The following is a 16,118-nucleotide window of genomic DNA, read 5'->3' as shown; positions in this document are numbered from 1 at the left end:
ACCTGCCAATACTGCTTTGCAGGGCCAGGAAAATGATAAAAACCTGCAAAATCATTGCCTTGCCTCTCCTATGCTTGAGGACATTAGAAAAACTAACCCTGGGCGGGTCACAGTGGCTCATGGCTCATGCCTGTAATCCCAGCACTTTGGGAGGCCAAGGCGGGTGGATCACGAGGTCAGGAGATCGAGACCATCCTGGATAACATAGTAGAAACCCCGTCTCTACTAAAAATACAAAAAAATCAGCCGGGCATGGAGGTGGGCGCCTGTAGTCCCAGCTACTTGGGAGGCTGAGGCAGGAGAATGGCGTGAACCCGGGAGGCGGAGCTTGCAGTGAGCCAAGATCGTGCCACTGCACTCCAGCCTGGGCGACAGAGCAAGGTTATGTCTCAAAAAAAAAAAAAAAAAAAAAAAAAGACAAAAACTAACAAACTCTGATTAGGTTCTTCATTCTGTAATATGGAAATAAAAGGAATACAAACAGCTATTAGAACTGTGAAGGTGAAATAACGTATGTGAGAGCACTAGAAGCATCTCTGGCATGTTGTAAATGCTCAACTAGTATTTGCTAAAATTATAATTACTGACATGAATTTTTTTTTAGGAAAAATTATACACCCCAAACTCAAATGGATGTCCTAATTGAGAGATTATCACTAAGGGCAGGTCTTGGTGCACCAGAGACGAAACATTAGTCTGGTATCCAGTGTGTTGCTGAGATGTTAAACGAGATAATGCTTGTGTGGGAATTTGGGCAGAAGCTCTAAGTCGTGTCTGTTAGCAATCAGATAGCCTACAAGGTCGTCTTGATGGATATGATCACCACCTCAAATTCTTGGAAAGGTAAGTTTGTGTGGAAAGATGTAAGAAATTAAGAGAAAGGGAAAAAACTTCTTAGCTACAAAACGTTTTATTTCTGTAAAATATCTCAAAATAATTCAAACACTGAAATGTCCACATCTCATACCTTTCAGGAGAAAGGCAAGGAGACTACTTGCCTTACTTTCATATTATTGAGAGAAATCAGCGCAAAGCCTGAGGAAATGAACAGTAGCTGTGAGTCAAAGCCATGTCTCCAGGTTCACGGCTCACTCCCCCAGGACAAGCCTAGTTAGGTAGTGGCTGCATCTGGTATCCCTGGGACAGAAATGCAGGTGAGAAGGGGTATCAAGAATGCCTCGAGGGGGAGATGGGTGAACCAGAAGGTCAACAGTTGCATTTCTTGATCTAGAATGTTCTCTAGAAGGGAATGGTGATAATGAGAGTCCCCTTAAGGCACACTGTAGGTACTGACTGATTTCTGTGGGTCCAGAATTATCACTTTAATACAGAGAGGATAAATTGGCGTTGTTTTTTCCCCCAATAAATCATTACCTTCAACAGAGCAGTTGAGATAAGGTCTAAGGACTAACAAGAACTTTTCTATAAACAAGTTGGATTTATTCTGAATCTTTCCTTCACCTTAGACTTAGAGGGTTTAAGTTGGAGGCAGGAAGGAATGGCCTCCTACTATTAGCTCCTCCCCCCAAAAGGAGGGGAAGCTTGAGAAATAGTTTTTTAAATGTATGAGCAAAAAGCAGGAGCTGCAGTAGGAAGCAGTCCTCATAAGGGCTGTTCCCTTCCACTGCTGGAGGCAGAGGGTGAGGAAGTGAAGGAAGAACAGGGATGCTGCCACATCCTGTTAACTCAGGAGCTGACCAAGAGCTACCAGAGAAAGCCAATGGAAAACACTAGTTCCATTACTGTGAAATACAACTGGCCATATCACTGTGGGGGAATGTCCAACAGGTGGGAAAATAAAGCAGCAAGTAGCCGCTTCCATACCACATTTCTTCCTTATTCTTTCCTTTTGTGGGCAACACAGGCTCCAATTTCCTAAGCCTCACACCTCCTTTCAGCAGTTCAGAGATGAACCTGGCTTCGATCAGTGCTTGAATGTGCTGAGCCAGTGGGTGTGAGGATCCAGAGCTGGCAAGTGTTAATACTGGAACTCAAAGGATTTTATTACTTTTTAAAAATCAAGATAACGCACCAGTTTGTTCTTCACCTATGCAAACACAAATATAGCAATTAGAATACAGAACATTCCAATGCAACTATCAGAGCCCATGAAGAAAAAAATCGTTGCCTCACTAATCCCATTCCCCCCACTCACCTCTAATTACTTAATCCAAGTACACAAAAGCCCTTAAAACATCACTCCCTAAATGGGACACTAAAACGCACAACAAAGACGCGCTACAGGATAAAGCTCGAAAGACACACAAACATACTCCCAGACCTTGTTTTGACCAATTTTTAAATATTGCTTTAGGGAGATTTTATTTGAAAACATAAATTTCAAAAAGAAAGCACATTTAAAACATCAGGTTTTGGTGATCAGGGTAGGTAACGTATTTTTATTATAAATTTCAGGATCTAAAAAATAATTTATTACATTTACTAAGATAAATCTAAGATGACCTTTTTAAACCAAGCCACGTGTGCCCTGCATAGTGACGTCGTGACCCTCGGGCATGGAAAGACACAGGTCTACCCTTCCTTTAGGGCTGGGATCAGCCAGAGGAAAGAAAATTATGCCGATGCTCAACTAGCATATACTGATTAGGACTATTTTGGTTTATTACCCTGGCATTGAAGAATTCAGGTGAAGATGCCACCACTCTTGAACTGTGAAAGCCAAACTAGAATCTGCAGAGCAGCCTCAGTCTTAAAATTCAAGCTTCTTTTTCCTACTTTTTATTTCAGTGATATTTAGGACACTCTCTATTTCATAAGAGTTATGATCTAACTGGCTCTATAAGCCCAAGAATAAAAATCCTTACCCCCTAGCAAGAGACCCATAGAACTGGTCAGTAGTAAGACTGAGGTCCCATATTGGAAAAAAACATACTAGCCCAGGGTTATAGACAGGGACCATCCAGCAATAGAGATGTTGCTGGCAAGTATCCATAGTGGTGGGTGACCACTAGCGAAATGGGCTGAAGAGACTTCAGAAGGTCATCTGGGTTATCCTCCTGCCTCGACACAAGACACACGTGTCTCTCTAGCCAGTTACTTGCAATTGCACTCACAAGTGGGGACCCCAGGTCTCTTTCATGTTATTTTCTCTGTGTACATATTTCAAAGATTCCCATAGGCAGCATTTTTACAAGGTGGAGCTGCAGGAAGCTTCGGGGACTTGACAGGTCTGAGTCCAGAGCAAGCCCTCGCCTGTGGGATCTTAGCAGGAACCTGGGGGTGAAGAGGAACAGTGCAGTCCCTGAGAGGCAGCTGAAAGTACGGGCGAGCACCCTCACACTCCAGGATGAGGGGCAGGGGGCAAAAAAAGAGTGGGTGCAGAGCCCAGCCTGCTCATCAGGAAAGATGAAATTCTAAGGGGATTAAGAGCTAACAAGTCAGTAGCTGAGGAGCCCACAGCTAAGCTCTCTCAGCTGGGAATTTCTATCCCAATTCTTCCTAAGTAAACCCTCTCCCACTAAAGCAGCAGGTCTCAATAGGGGATGTTCACGGGGGACATTTGGCAATGTCTAGAGACATTTTCGGTTGTCATCTCTGGGAAGGGGGTGCCACTGGCATCTAGTGGGTGGAGACCAGGGGTGCTGCTGAACAGCCCACCACACACAGGACAGCCCCACCACAGAGAATGGTCAGAACATCACTAGTGCCAAGGCTGAGAAACCCGGTCCTGGAGGGGGTGCTTTACCCCTAAGATTCTCAATTTAGCATGAGCCGAGGCCCTTGGGATTTACAGTCAGATGAATGTGAATGTCTCACCTCAAGCCCTAACACGCCTAACATGCCACTGCCATGTTGAGCGGAAGTCCCCAATTATCCCAGAGTGTTCCACAAATGTCCAGACAGCTGCTGGAGGTTCAAATTCCAGCCAATACAACTCCAACCTTACATCCTTCTGTCTTTCTCTTCTGAAAAGCCTCCTATTTCTTTCTCAGAGCCAGGGCTACCCCGATGGCCATTGCCAGGATGGCAACAGCAGCAGCCCCTCCAAACAGCAGTATAGACTTGCCCTCAGGCAGCGGCATGGGCTTCATCTCGCCGGCAGGGGACAGTCTAGACTTGCCCTCAGACAGCGGCACGGGCTTCTTCTCGCCGGCAGGGGACAGCTCTTCCACAAGGCTCTCTTCCCTTGCATTTGTCTCCTCACTCAGCAGCGTTTCTGTGGGTTCCGGTGCGGGGACCACCTCCTCCACTTCAGTAGGTTCAGTTGTTGCTGCTTTCACCTCTTCTTCATCAAGTTCTACAAACAGAGATGTAGCAGGGCTGGATTTCTCAACTGTGATCACTTCTGTGTCAGGTTCCCTTGTCCCCAGCAGGGAGGTGGCAGTGATATGTGGAAGCAAGGGAGCTGGGGCTTCAGGAAGTGCCTCTTGCAGCTCCTGCGCTGGCAAGACCACAGAAGCCACAGCAGCCTCTTCCATGCCCTCGGGCACCTCTTCTTTCTCCACGTGCACAATGTCAGAATTAGAGGAGTTGTTCTCACTCTTCTCTCCAGCTCCGTTGCTGTCTAAGCTTTTTACTTCTTCAGGATCCATTGCAATCTGCTGCCAGGACTCAGGGCCTAGTGACACTGGCAGGCTTTCTGTGTGCCAACTCTGGCTAGCTGACAGCGACACAGGTAAGCTCTCGGACTGCCAGGAAGTGGTCACAGTTGGAGACTCTGGGGGACTGACTTGTCCAGAGTTGTCGCTGGGCAGGATGTAAATGTCATTGCTATCTTCTGCAGTGATTCCAGGGTATTCCTCCTCCTCTGACTCAAGGCTAAACACAGTGCCCTAGAAACGAAGGACAAGCGTCAATAATAAAGAATGGTAACTATTTAAAACATAAACATCAATCTGGAAAGCAAATTCTTTCCTAAACTGAAGTTCTAGGAATGAAACACTGTTTAAACCTACATAGTTTCTGAATGGAATGCATTTATTTGTAGGCCAATGCAGAGAAATAATTTTTGACAGTCTTCTGAGCAGTTTCCTTGAAACTAAAAAATCCTAAGTTAATATACATTCAGTATAATTCACATACAGGCTGAGAGCATCCTAATCTGAAAACCTGAAGTCTGAAATAATCCAAAATCTGCGAGTTTTTTTTTTTTTTTTTTTTTTTTTGAGACAGAGTCTTGCTCTGTCTCCCAGGCTAGAGTGCAGTGGCACAATCTCGGCTCACTGCAACCTCCGCTTCCCAGGTTCAAGCGATTCTCCTGCTTCGGCCTTCCCAGTAGCTGCGATTATAGGCGCCTGCCACCACACCCGGCTAACTTTTGTATTGTTAGTAGAGATGGGGTTTCACCATGTTGGCCAGGCTGGTCTGGAACTCCTGACCTTCAGTGATCCACTCGCCTCGGCCTCCCAAAAGTGCTGGGGATTACAGGCGTGAGCCACTGTGCCTAGCCCAAAATCCGAAACTTTTTGAGCGCTGAAATGACATCACAAGTGGAAAATTCCACACTTGACCTCATGTGATGGGTTGCAGGCAAAACACAAAAATCTGCTTCATGCACACAAAATATTATATATATATTTACATTATAAATTAATATATTAATATTATATAAAATTACCTTCACTCTATATGTATAAGGTGCATACAAAAAGAAGTAAATGTCATGTTTGGACTTTCCCATCCCCAAGACATCTCATCACATATATACAAACATTCCAAAATCCAAAAAAAAAAAAAATTAAAATCCAAAACACTTCTGATCCCAAGCACTTTGGATAAGGGATACTCACCCTGTATGTTCAATGCAGTAATTAATGCAAAACAGCAGAGAAAACAAAGGCAAGACCTTGTGCTCAAGGAATTTATCACTTAGTAGGGTATACAAATAATGCTATGTCATAGTCCAAGTGCTATTAAGAGTTCATATGGCAGTGTTGCTTTCCTTAGAAGAAGAAGAAAAAAAGTTCAGATGGGAAAAAGACCTCTTTGGGTAGAGGTCAGAGAAAGCAGGGAGATCACAGAAAGCTTCCCGGAGGGACTAGCATTTATATCAGACATCTGAAGAACAGGTAAGATTTTGGCAGGCGAAGGGTACACAGAAGACACTATGCAGGCAAAAGCACAGAGACAGAAAAAAAAGAGGATAAGGACAGAGCCCTGTTTAATTAATGCAGAGTGCACATGACGAATAGAAGGTCAGTGAGGGCAGGATCATGGAGGAACCCGAGTAACAGAGAGCTAAGAAATATGGACTTCATCCAACAGGCGATGGTTTGTTACTGACATCTCTGAGGTACAAAATTACAATCAGAGCTTTGCTTTAAAATTCCTCTGATGGCAGAGCCAGAATGGAGAGATGCTGCAGACATGGAGATTCTTTTTTTTTTTTTTTTTTTGAGACAGAGTCTCGCTGTCGCGCAGGCTGGAGTGCAGTAGCGCGATCTCAGCTCACTGCAGGCTCCGCCCCTCGGGGTTCACGCCATTCTCCTGCCTCAGCTTCTCGAGTAGCTGGGACTACAGGCGCCCACCATCTCGCCCGGCTAGTTTTTTGTATTTTTAGTAGAGATGGGGTTTCACTGTGTTAGCCAGGATGGTCTCGATCTCCTGACCTCGTGATCCGCCCGCCTCGGCCTCCCAAAGTGCTGGGATTACAGGCGTGAGCCACCGCGCTCGGCCGACACGGAGACTCTTGCTTCTTTCATCAGGAAGTTTGAGTGAAAACAATAAAGCCCTACAGCACAGGCCTTGTGTCCACGTCTATTAATAACAGGCCACCGTGTGCCTACTACTTATCAGGGCTGTGTCAGGCACAAGGGCTATGAGGAAGAATGGGTCTATTCTTACAGAATTTACTAGGCAGCTGTGAAGACTGACATATGAATAACTAACTTTAATATGATACAGAAAGCTTTATGACAGGTGTATGCACAAGAGGCTAGGCCAACCCAGAGGGTAAGGCACAATAAAAGGACAGGAAGAGAACCAATGGAATGGAATGTCACAGAGATGTACAGAAATTGTCATACAAAGGCTAGACAACACTTGTAAAAGCTACAGGGAATCTGAATGGAATATGTAAAGCAAATTAATTTCTACTTCATTTTACAATTATGGTTGCTATTCATCTGAAGTAGGATAATTTCATTCTTCAACCAAAACCAAAAACTTTCTACATACATCAAGGATCTAACATAAATCAAAAGTCTATCAGCCCCGTAAAAAAGGAAATAAGAATTACAAATAAATCACACGACCATGATGGCATCATACTGAACCACTTTCTACCTCAACCCTTGCTCCAACCACTTCAGAGGCCCAGGTAAGCATCAAGGATGTTCTATGAGTATGGAATAAGCAGGGGGCTAAAATAATACAGTATGACCACAAAATTCACAATCAAAAACAACTGGCTTGTATCCCAGCTCCAATTGTGTACCAGCTGTGTGAATCTGGATACCTTGCTTAAACTTTTAGACTTCAATTTCTTCACAAATAAAATGGGGATGACTGACTAGATAAGATTGTTTTTGTTGTATTTTTAGAGTTGGGGTCTTGCTCTGTCACACAGGCTGAAGTGCAGTGGCAGGATCATAGCTCACTGCAGCCTCAACCTTCTGGCCCCAAGGGATTCTCTTGCCTCAGCCTCCTGAGTAGCTGGGAATAACAGCATGGGCCACTGCACTCAGCTAAGTTTTTTTATTTTTTGTAGAGACAGGTCTCTCTATGTTGCCCAGGCTGGTCTCAAATTCCTGGCTTCAAGCAATTCTCCCACCTCGGTGTCCCAAAGTGCTGAGATTATAGGTGTGAGCCGCCACACCTGGAACTGAGTTCATTTTTAAAATGAGGTATAGTATTTTTTTTTTTTTTTTTTTTTTTGAGACGGAATCTCACTCTGTCACCAGGCTGGAGTGCAGTGGTGCGATCTTGGCTCACTGCAACCTCCGTCTCCCAGGTTCAAGCGATTCTCCTGCCTCAGCCTCCTGAGTAGCTGGAACTACAGGCGCACGCCAGCATGCCCAGCTAATACTTGTATTTTTAGTAGAGACGGAGATTCACCAGGATGGTCTCAATCTCCTGACCTTGTGATCCGCCTGCCTCGGCCTCCCAAAGTGCTGGGATTACAAGCGTGAGCCACCACGCCCGGCCCGAGGTATAGTATTTATAGTGCTTAGATTAGTACTTTGTACATAGGAAGTAATCAGTAAGTTATGCTATTTCATAACTTATTATTGTTTGTGTTGTCATTTTAATTGTTGTTTTTGGTGGTATGGTGGTAGGACAAAGAGCTATTCTAAAATACCAACTGGATGGGACAATAAGAAAGTGAAACAATTAGAAACAATACCCTTCCTTGGCTAAAGGAGGTAATTTACGAACTTTTCCTTCCTCTTCCATCTCTTCTAAGCAGAGACAACACAAAACTGGAAAGTAAAATCTGTCTTTAAAAATTACAATACTGCAGTTTACAATTAGGAAAACTGGAGGGCCCATTGGCTTGGAAGAGAGAGGGCTTCTAGGCCTCCAAGCTTTTGAGGATGACAGCTTGCCCCAGCCTCAGGGTAAGGACCACTGGAATGGTCCAGAAGAGGATGCATTCAGGAGAGGGAGAGACGGAGAGGGAGAAAGAGAGAGAGAGAGGCACAGATAGAGAGAGACACAGGGAGGGTTTGGTTCAGCTAAGTAAGAAAAGACATGGAGATCCTAACCGGAAGCTGTAATCAGGTCTCAGGCTTACACATTTTGCAAGGATTTTCATTAGCATCATTTTTAATACAGAAGGATTTCAAACAGTCTTCAATACCCTCAGGAAAGTTTAAAAATATATATGGTTCATCCAAACTATTTAACTACTATTAAAAAAGAAATACGTACATTTTTAAGTCCAATGTGGAAGGAAGCCCATATTGTACAATAACTCTACATAAAAAACTACAAAGTATTATTGAGAGAAATTAAGGATATCCTAAAGAGATGTATATATCATGCTCATAGATTGGAAAACTATTGTAAAGATGTCAACTATTCCCAAATTAACCCTTTGGTTCAATACAATCTCCAATATAAAATCCCACCAGGTTTTTTCTTATGGAAATTGACAACCAATTAATTCTAAAATCTATATAGCAATTTAAAAAGGCCAAGGAAATTAAGCTGATCTTGAAAAACAACAAAGTTTGAGAGCTGACACTACCAGGTATTGACTCAACCTATTACAAAGGCACACTGATTATGTAAGTACGGTAAGAGCTTAAAAATAGGCAATTAGCCGGGCGCGGTGGCTCACGCTTGTAATCCCAGCACTTTGGGAGGCCGAGGCGGGCGGATCACGAGGTCAGGAGATCGAGACCACGGTGAAACCCCGTCTCTACTAAAAAATACAAAAAATTAGCCGGGCGCGGTGGCGGGCGCCTGTAGTCCCAGCTACTCGGAGGCTGAGGCAGGAGAATGGCGTGAACCCGGGAGGCGGAGCTTGCAGTGAGCCGAGATTGCGCCACTGCACTCCAGCCCGGGCGACAGAGCGAGACTCTGTCTCAAAAAAAAAAAAAAAAAAAAAAAAAAAAAAAAAAAAAATAGGCAATTAGACCTGGCTGGGCACAGTGGTTCACACCTGTAATCCCAACACTTTGGGAAGCTGAGGCAGGAGGATCACTTGAGGCCAGGAGTTGAAGACAAGCATGAGCAACATAGTAAGACATTGTCTCCACAGACACACACACACACACACACACACACACACACACACACACACCCTGTAGTCCCATCTACTCAAGAGGCTGAAATGGGATGATCCCTTGAGCCCAGGAGTTTCAGTCTGCACTGAGCTATGATCGTGCCACTGTAGTCTGGCCTGGATGACAGAGCAAGACCTTGTCTCAATTCCAAAAAGAAAACAAAGAGGCAATTAGACCAATTAAATAAAATAGAATCCAGAACTAGATATACAAGGTCACATGATTTGTGACAACGATAACTCTGTGGGAAAATGGATGGTATGATCCTATTTACTAAATGCACATATATACATATCTACTTATTTGCATACATTTATACATAATAAAATGTTTATATAAGCAAAACACATGTTTAGAAAAATGTACACCAAACCATTATGAGTTATTTCTAAGGGGCAAGGTAACAAGAAAAGTGTGCATCATAAAAATTTTTTGGCCGGGTGTGGCAGCTCATGCCTGTAATCCCAGCACTTTGGGAGGCCAAGGAGACCATCCTGGCTAACATGGTGAAACCCCGTCTCTACTAAAAATACAAAAAATTAGTCGGGCGTGGTGGCTCACGCCTGTAATCCCAGCACTTTGGGAGGCTGAGGTGGGTGGATCACCTGAGGTCAGGAGTTTGAAACCAGCCTGGCCAACATGGCGAAACCCCACCTCTACTAAAAAATACAAAAGTTAGCCAGGCGTGGTGGCACGTGCCTGTAATCCCAGCTCCTCGGGAGGCTGAGGCAGGAGAATCACTTGAACCCGGGGAGCGGAGGTTGCAGTAAGCCGAGATTGCACCACTGCACTCCAGCCTGGGCGGCATTAAGACTTCCATCTCAAAAAAAAAAAAAAAAAAAAAAAAAAAATTTCTTATAAGGGTCATGACTTTAAAAAAAAAAAAACTATTTCCATTTATTTAAAAGAATGTATTTTTTTAACCACCCTGAAGCCCTCTCCCAAGCCCTGGACTAAATGGAATAAAGCTTTGTGCAGCATAACAAAATTTTTTAAATTAAAAAATAACAAAAATTTAAAAACTAAAAGCATGTAAATATGAACAGGGCTCTGCTACTTCCTGGGAACATGAGATTAGTAGATACTCAACAATCCCCACAGGAACTGTGGAACAATTTGAATCAGGTGAAGAGGCTCCTGAATGTCTGAATTTCACACATCTCAAACGCAGCGTGGGGCATGTGGAAATATTATTATTTTTTTGAGACGGAGTCTCGCTCTGTCCCCCAGGCTGGAGTGCAGTGGCGCAATCTCGGCTCACTGTAAACTCCACCTCCTGGGTTCACGCCATTCTCCTGTCTCAGCCTCCCGCCGAGTAGCTGGGACTACAGGCGCCCGCCACCATGCCCGGCTAATTTTTTGTATTTTCAGTAGAGATGGGGTTTCACCATGTTAGCCAGGATGGTCTTGATCTCCTGACCTCGTGATCCACCCACCTCAGCCTCCCAAAGTGCTGGGATTACAGGCATGCGCCACCGTGCCTGGCTAACTATTGTATTTTTGTAGACACGGGGTTTCACCATGCTGCCCAGGCTAGTCTTGAACTCCTGATCTCAAGTGATCCACCCACCTCAGCCTCCCAAATTGCTGGGATTACAGGCATGAGCCACCACACCTGGCCGGGTTTTTAATTCTTAAATAAGACTGCTACAAAATTAGATACTGATATAATTGCAAGGTGCCTGTAATTGGGTTGAGACTAAAGCAAACAGGGAGATAAACAAGGTGTCCTAAAAAGTAGTTCTATGAGAGGGACTAGTAGTCTATGCTAATTAATAATTTTAAAAAATCTTCAAAAAGATCTCTGCCATTAGTGCCATCCTCATATGAATTCCTTTCCCAGACTTCAAACCCCACATGGCTAAAACAGACTGTCAGTGCTATAATCTTACGAGATTTCATCTCTTTCAAACTCTCATTACATTTTCATTAGTATAGGCATAATGTAAAACCATTACACATTTCTGGGACCATCATCAATAATGAATGCTAACAAAGAGTACCTCACAACCAAATGCAGTACATAAAGTCTATATATCCATCAACTGCAGAGCTCACGCAATACAGCCAAGCCAGAAGAGAATGCTTGTCGTACTGAAGACGATAAACTACAAGTACTAACTCTACGTCATTTCTGTCTTACCCAATACCTAATATTTTAGCTGGCATCTATCTCATCATTTTCCCCTCCTTTTAGTTAATCATTAAGTACTAAATATATCTCAATGTATTTATTCCTAAATATATCTTCTAATATCTAAATATATCTCTTCTCTTCCATCAACATTTTCTGGTATTACTCTAATATGAGCAATCTTCTTTTCCCTCCCTCCCTCCCTCCCTGTATTACTCTAATATAAGCAATCTTCCCCTTCCCTCCCCTCTTGTTCTTTTCTTTTCTCTTCTCTTCTTTTCTTTTTGAGACAGGGTCTCTCTCTGTTGCCCAGGCTAGAGTGCTGTGGTGAGAACACAGATCACTGCAACCTCTGCCCCCAGGGCTCAAGCAACCCTCCTACTTCAGCTTTCAGAGTAGCTAGGACCACAGGCATGCACCATCATGACTGGCTAATTTTTACATTTTTTGTAGAGATGGGGTTTTGCCATGTTGCCCAGGCTGGTCTCAAATTCCTGATCTTAAGCAATCTGCCTGCTTTGGCCTACCAAAGTGTTAGGATTACAGGTGTGAGCCACCATGCCTGGCCTCAATCGTTATCTTTCATAAGAAGCAATGCAAAGACTCGTAAAAGCCTGCAATCTAACTTGGATGATATAAAAAAACCAGTAAGTTAAGCCAAAAATCTGGGAATCATATTGGGTTTCTCTAATTCCTGGCTTCTTCTTATCAGGAACTGTGCTCTTTAGGTGCTGGTAATAAAACAATCTCTACCTTCAAAGAGTTTAAAATACAGTAGCAGAGGCTGGGCATTGTTGTCTCATGCCTTAAATCCCAGCACTTTTGGAGGCCCAGGCAGGAGGATAGGCTTGAGCCCAGGAATTAGAGACCACCTGGGTAAGATGGTAAGACCCCATCTCTACAAAAAAAAGAAATAGCATTGGAGACAAACAGGGTACTCTGGGAACATGAGAGATTCACGGAAGCGGGAACAACAACACTGGATCTTTTTTTTTCTTTTTTTTGAGACGGAGTCTCACTCTGTTGCCCAGGCTGCCTGCCACCACACCTGGCTAACTCTTCTAATTTTTGTATTTTCACTAAAGATGGGTTTTCACCATGTCAGCCAGGCTGGTTTTGAACTCCTGACCTCAAGTGATCCACCCACCTTGGCCTCCCAAAGAGCTGGGATTACAGGTGTGAGCCACTGTGCCTGGCCAAAGTTGGATCTTAACAAATGAAAGACAAAACCAGCAGATCAAAGATAAGCAAGATATTCTAGGTAGAAGGAAAAGCATAAACAAAAACATGGTGCTGAAAAATATCATCATATATGCAGACTACTGGCTCTTCAGTATGCCAAAGTATAGGACAGGGGGTGAAGAAAGGCAAAGCTGGAGCTGGAGGAGGAAAGATTAGGCCAATGAAAGAGAAGTAAAATATCAGTACCTTTCTTGATATAAAACGTTGCCTCTATCAGCCTCTATCTCATAAAAGGTGCATGTTTCCCCCTCGGTCTTGCTGAGACATGAATTCAAGACCCTGTCCCACAATATGGCACCTCTTACACACCATCAATTACTTAGAGGAGAAAAGATGAATCTAAGGTACCATCCGGCCATTACATAAAGGCTCAGTTTGAATGTTACAAAATAAAGTAGTTCTACATTTGAAGTCTATTTATAATTTTCTGACTCAGTTAAAAAGCAAGCGGGCAAACTCATACAATATTTAGAATGATACATTATCCCTTCTTGAGCACATTAATGTTTTCCTAGGAAACCAAACATAAATTTTTGAAAGGCTAGAGCACAGTGAAGGGCATTAGAGGAGGTAAGGTCAATCTTTCTTCTCTATCACTAGGGCCATCACTTAACCCACATCTCTCTGTAATTGTGTGCTAGGTGTTTCCTGTGGGAGGGGAGGCTTCTCCTGGCAGGTTACTCATTGTGCCCTACAAATGCCGTACTAAATTCCCAAGCGCTGTCTCCTTATTCATATAGATACTGTATTAACATTTTAAGGGAGCAGAAAAGGTTTTGCAAATATGATGAAAGGTATTAAGACCTCTCTCCCTTAAAACTGTGCTTTCATACAAAGCAGCATACCATTTTAGAGGAAATTTTAGACTCCCTGAAGCACATCTATGGACCCCAATTTAAGACCCTGATCTGGCTCCATCAGGGTCTGGCTTAAATTCCACTGTATTTAATCTTCCTCTTATTTCTCCTGGACTCCTAGACAGCACTGAGTCTGGGCCACACAAAATATCACAATATCTATTTTGTACCATACTTCTCACTAATTTTTTCACATGTATTAGTCATCTTCTCAATGACATTATAAATACTTCAAGGGAGAAAACATGCTTTAAACTTCTTTGTTATCCCCCAGGTAATGCCTAACATATGCTGAGCAAACAGTAATGCTCAATAAATGCTTGGATGATAGGAAAGTTGGTCCCATCTTTGATATAAAAGCTCTAAACATCAAGTACTGTTAGGTACAGCTCTTTATTCATCTCTGTATTTCCATACCTCTGAACTGTACCTGTGTCTTTGCTGTCCAAGGTCACAAAGCACTGGTGCTAAAAACAATTCCAACCCCCAAACAGAATGACTGAAGTCACACTGTCCCACCAATCCAGAATGCTCTCCCAATTCTGTCCATCTGAATCCTTCTTGTTACTTCTAAACTCATAGGATTTATGTTACTCCTTGCTATAAAACATACAGGAAATAGTGTGGATCTGCCTTATAACTATAAGCTCCTGGAGACTAAGGATATATTTTTATAATATTTTTGTTGCACTGGTTTCTTTTCTCAGCCACACTCTTCCCATGTGCCTCATAGGATTCAATACATATTTTATTATATTAATATAACGTTATGTATAGTTATATTAATATAGGCTGGGTGCAGTGGCTGACGCCTGTAATCCCAGCACTTTGGCAGGCCGAGGTGGGTGGATTGTTTGAGCCCAGGAGTTTGAGACTAGCCTGGGCGACATAGTGATATCCTATCTCTACAAAAAATACAAAAATTGTCCGGGAGTGGTTGTGCATGCCTGTAGTCCCAGCTACTCGGGAGGCTGAGGTAGGAGGATTCCTAGAGCCTGGGAAGTGGAGGTTGTAGTGAGCCAAGTCTGCGCCACTGTACTCCAGCCTGGGTAACCGAGACCCTATCTCAAAAAAAAAAAAAAAAAGGCCGGGCGCGGTGGCTCACGCTTGTAATCCCAGCACTTTGGGAGGCCGAGGCGGGCGGATCACGAGGTCAGGAGATCGAGACCACGGTGAAACCCCATCTCTACTAAAAATACAAAAAATTAGCCGGGCATGGTGGCGGGCGCCTGTGGTCCCAGCTACTGGGAGAGGCTGAGGCAGGAGAATGGCGTGAACCCGGGAGGCGGAGCTTGCAGTGAGCCGAGATTGCGCCACTGCACTCCAGCCTGGGCGACACAGCGAGACTCCATCTCAAAAAAAAAAAAAAAAATATATATATATATAAAATTAACATTGAAGTCTTTGGAAACTTAATAAGGCTGGCCCAGTTCTTGAACCTGGGGTCTCTTCCACTGAATAGCTGTCACTTCTCTTTCTGCATCTTTGCTCACATAGATGAAACATTCTTTTCTTTTCCTTATGATTGTTAGTAGAGACGAGGTCTCGCTATGTTGCCCAGGCTGGTCTCAAATTTCTGGGCTCCAGTGGTCCTCCCAAAGTGCTGGGATTACAGGCATGAGCCACCATGCCCAGCCAGAACATTCTTTATGTGCAATATAACATGTACCATAACCTGCCATTCTAGACCCGCAAGTCTCTCTGAAGAGGAAATATGTGTTTTCCAACTTCTACCATAAACAAAGAAGAAAGACACTCAGTGGAGGTCTGAACAGGACCGAATAATCTCAAATCATAACCAAAGCTCAGTTTAGGATATATCATAAATGGTTCAAACATACAAGATTCAAAACATAATAAACACCTTTCTACATTCTAGTAGAGGTCTTTTGTTACTGTTGAGTCATGGTCCCCCCAAGCTACCTAAGCCGATCTAACGAATCCTTGCTGCTTTTCAACAAAAGTCCTTTACTTCCTTCAAGATGTGACCATGCTTCTTTACAGAAGCCTTTCCTGATTAAGCCCTACTTTACTTCACAACTACCATTTATTTTTTTTTTGAGATGGAGTCTCACTCTGTCACCCAGGCTGGAGTGCAGTTGCACGATCTTGGCTCACTGCAACCTCTGCCTCCTGAGTTCAAGCGATTCTCCTGCCTCAGCCTCACAAGTAGGTGGGATTACAGGTGTGCAC

General features: G+C 43.5%; 1 protein-coding gene across 11 annotated transcripts in view; it reads right to left on the bottom strand.

Moving 5' to 3' along the window:
• Nucleotides 1-2,285: 2,285 nt before the first annotated feature.
• Nucleotides 2,286-16,118, bottom strand: part of BCL2L13 (BCL2 like 13) — a 107,419-nt gene continuing 93,586 nt past the window's right edge. For all 11 annotated transcript variants that reach the window (XM_063623297.1, XM_055253246.2, XM_063623298.1 and 8 more), the window contains one exon: nucleotides 2,286-4,793. In XM_063623297.1, coding sequence (XP_063479367.1) covers nucleotides 3,939-4,793 — 855 coding nt within the window. In that variant the 3' untranslated portion in view covers nucleotides 2,286-3,938. The remainder of the gene's footprint in view (nucleotides 4,794-16,118) is intronic.

Source organism: Symphalangus syndactylus, chromosome 18 (genome assembly GCF_028878055.3).
Source record: "Symphalangus syndactylus isolate Jambi chromosome 18, NHGRI_mSymSyn1-v2.1_pri, whole genome shotgun sequence".
NCBI lineage: Eukaryota > Metazoa > Chordata > Mammalia > Primates > Hylobatidae > Symphalangus > Symphalangus syndactylus.
This window is presented reverse-complemented; position numbering and strand designations above follow the sequence as displayed.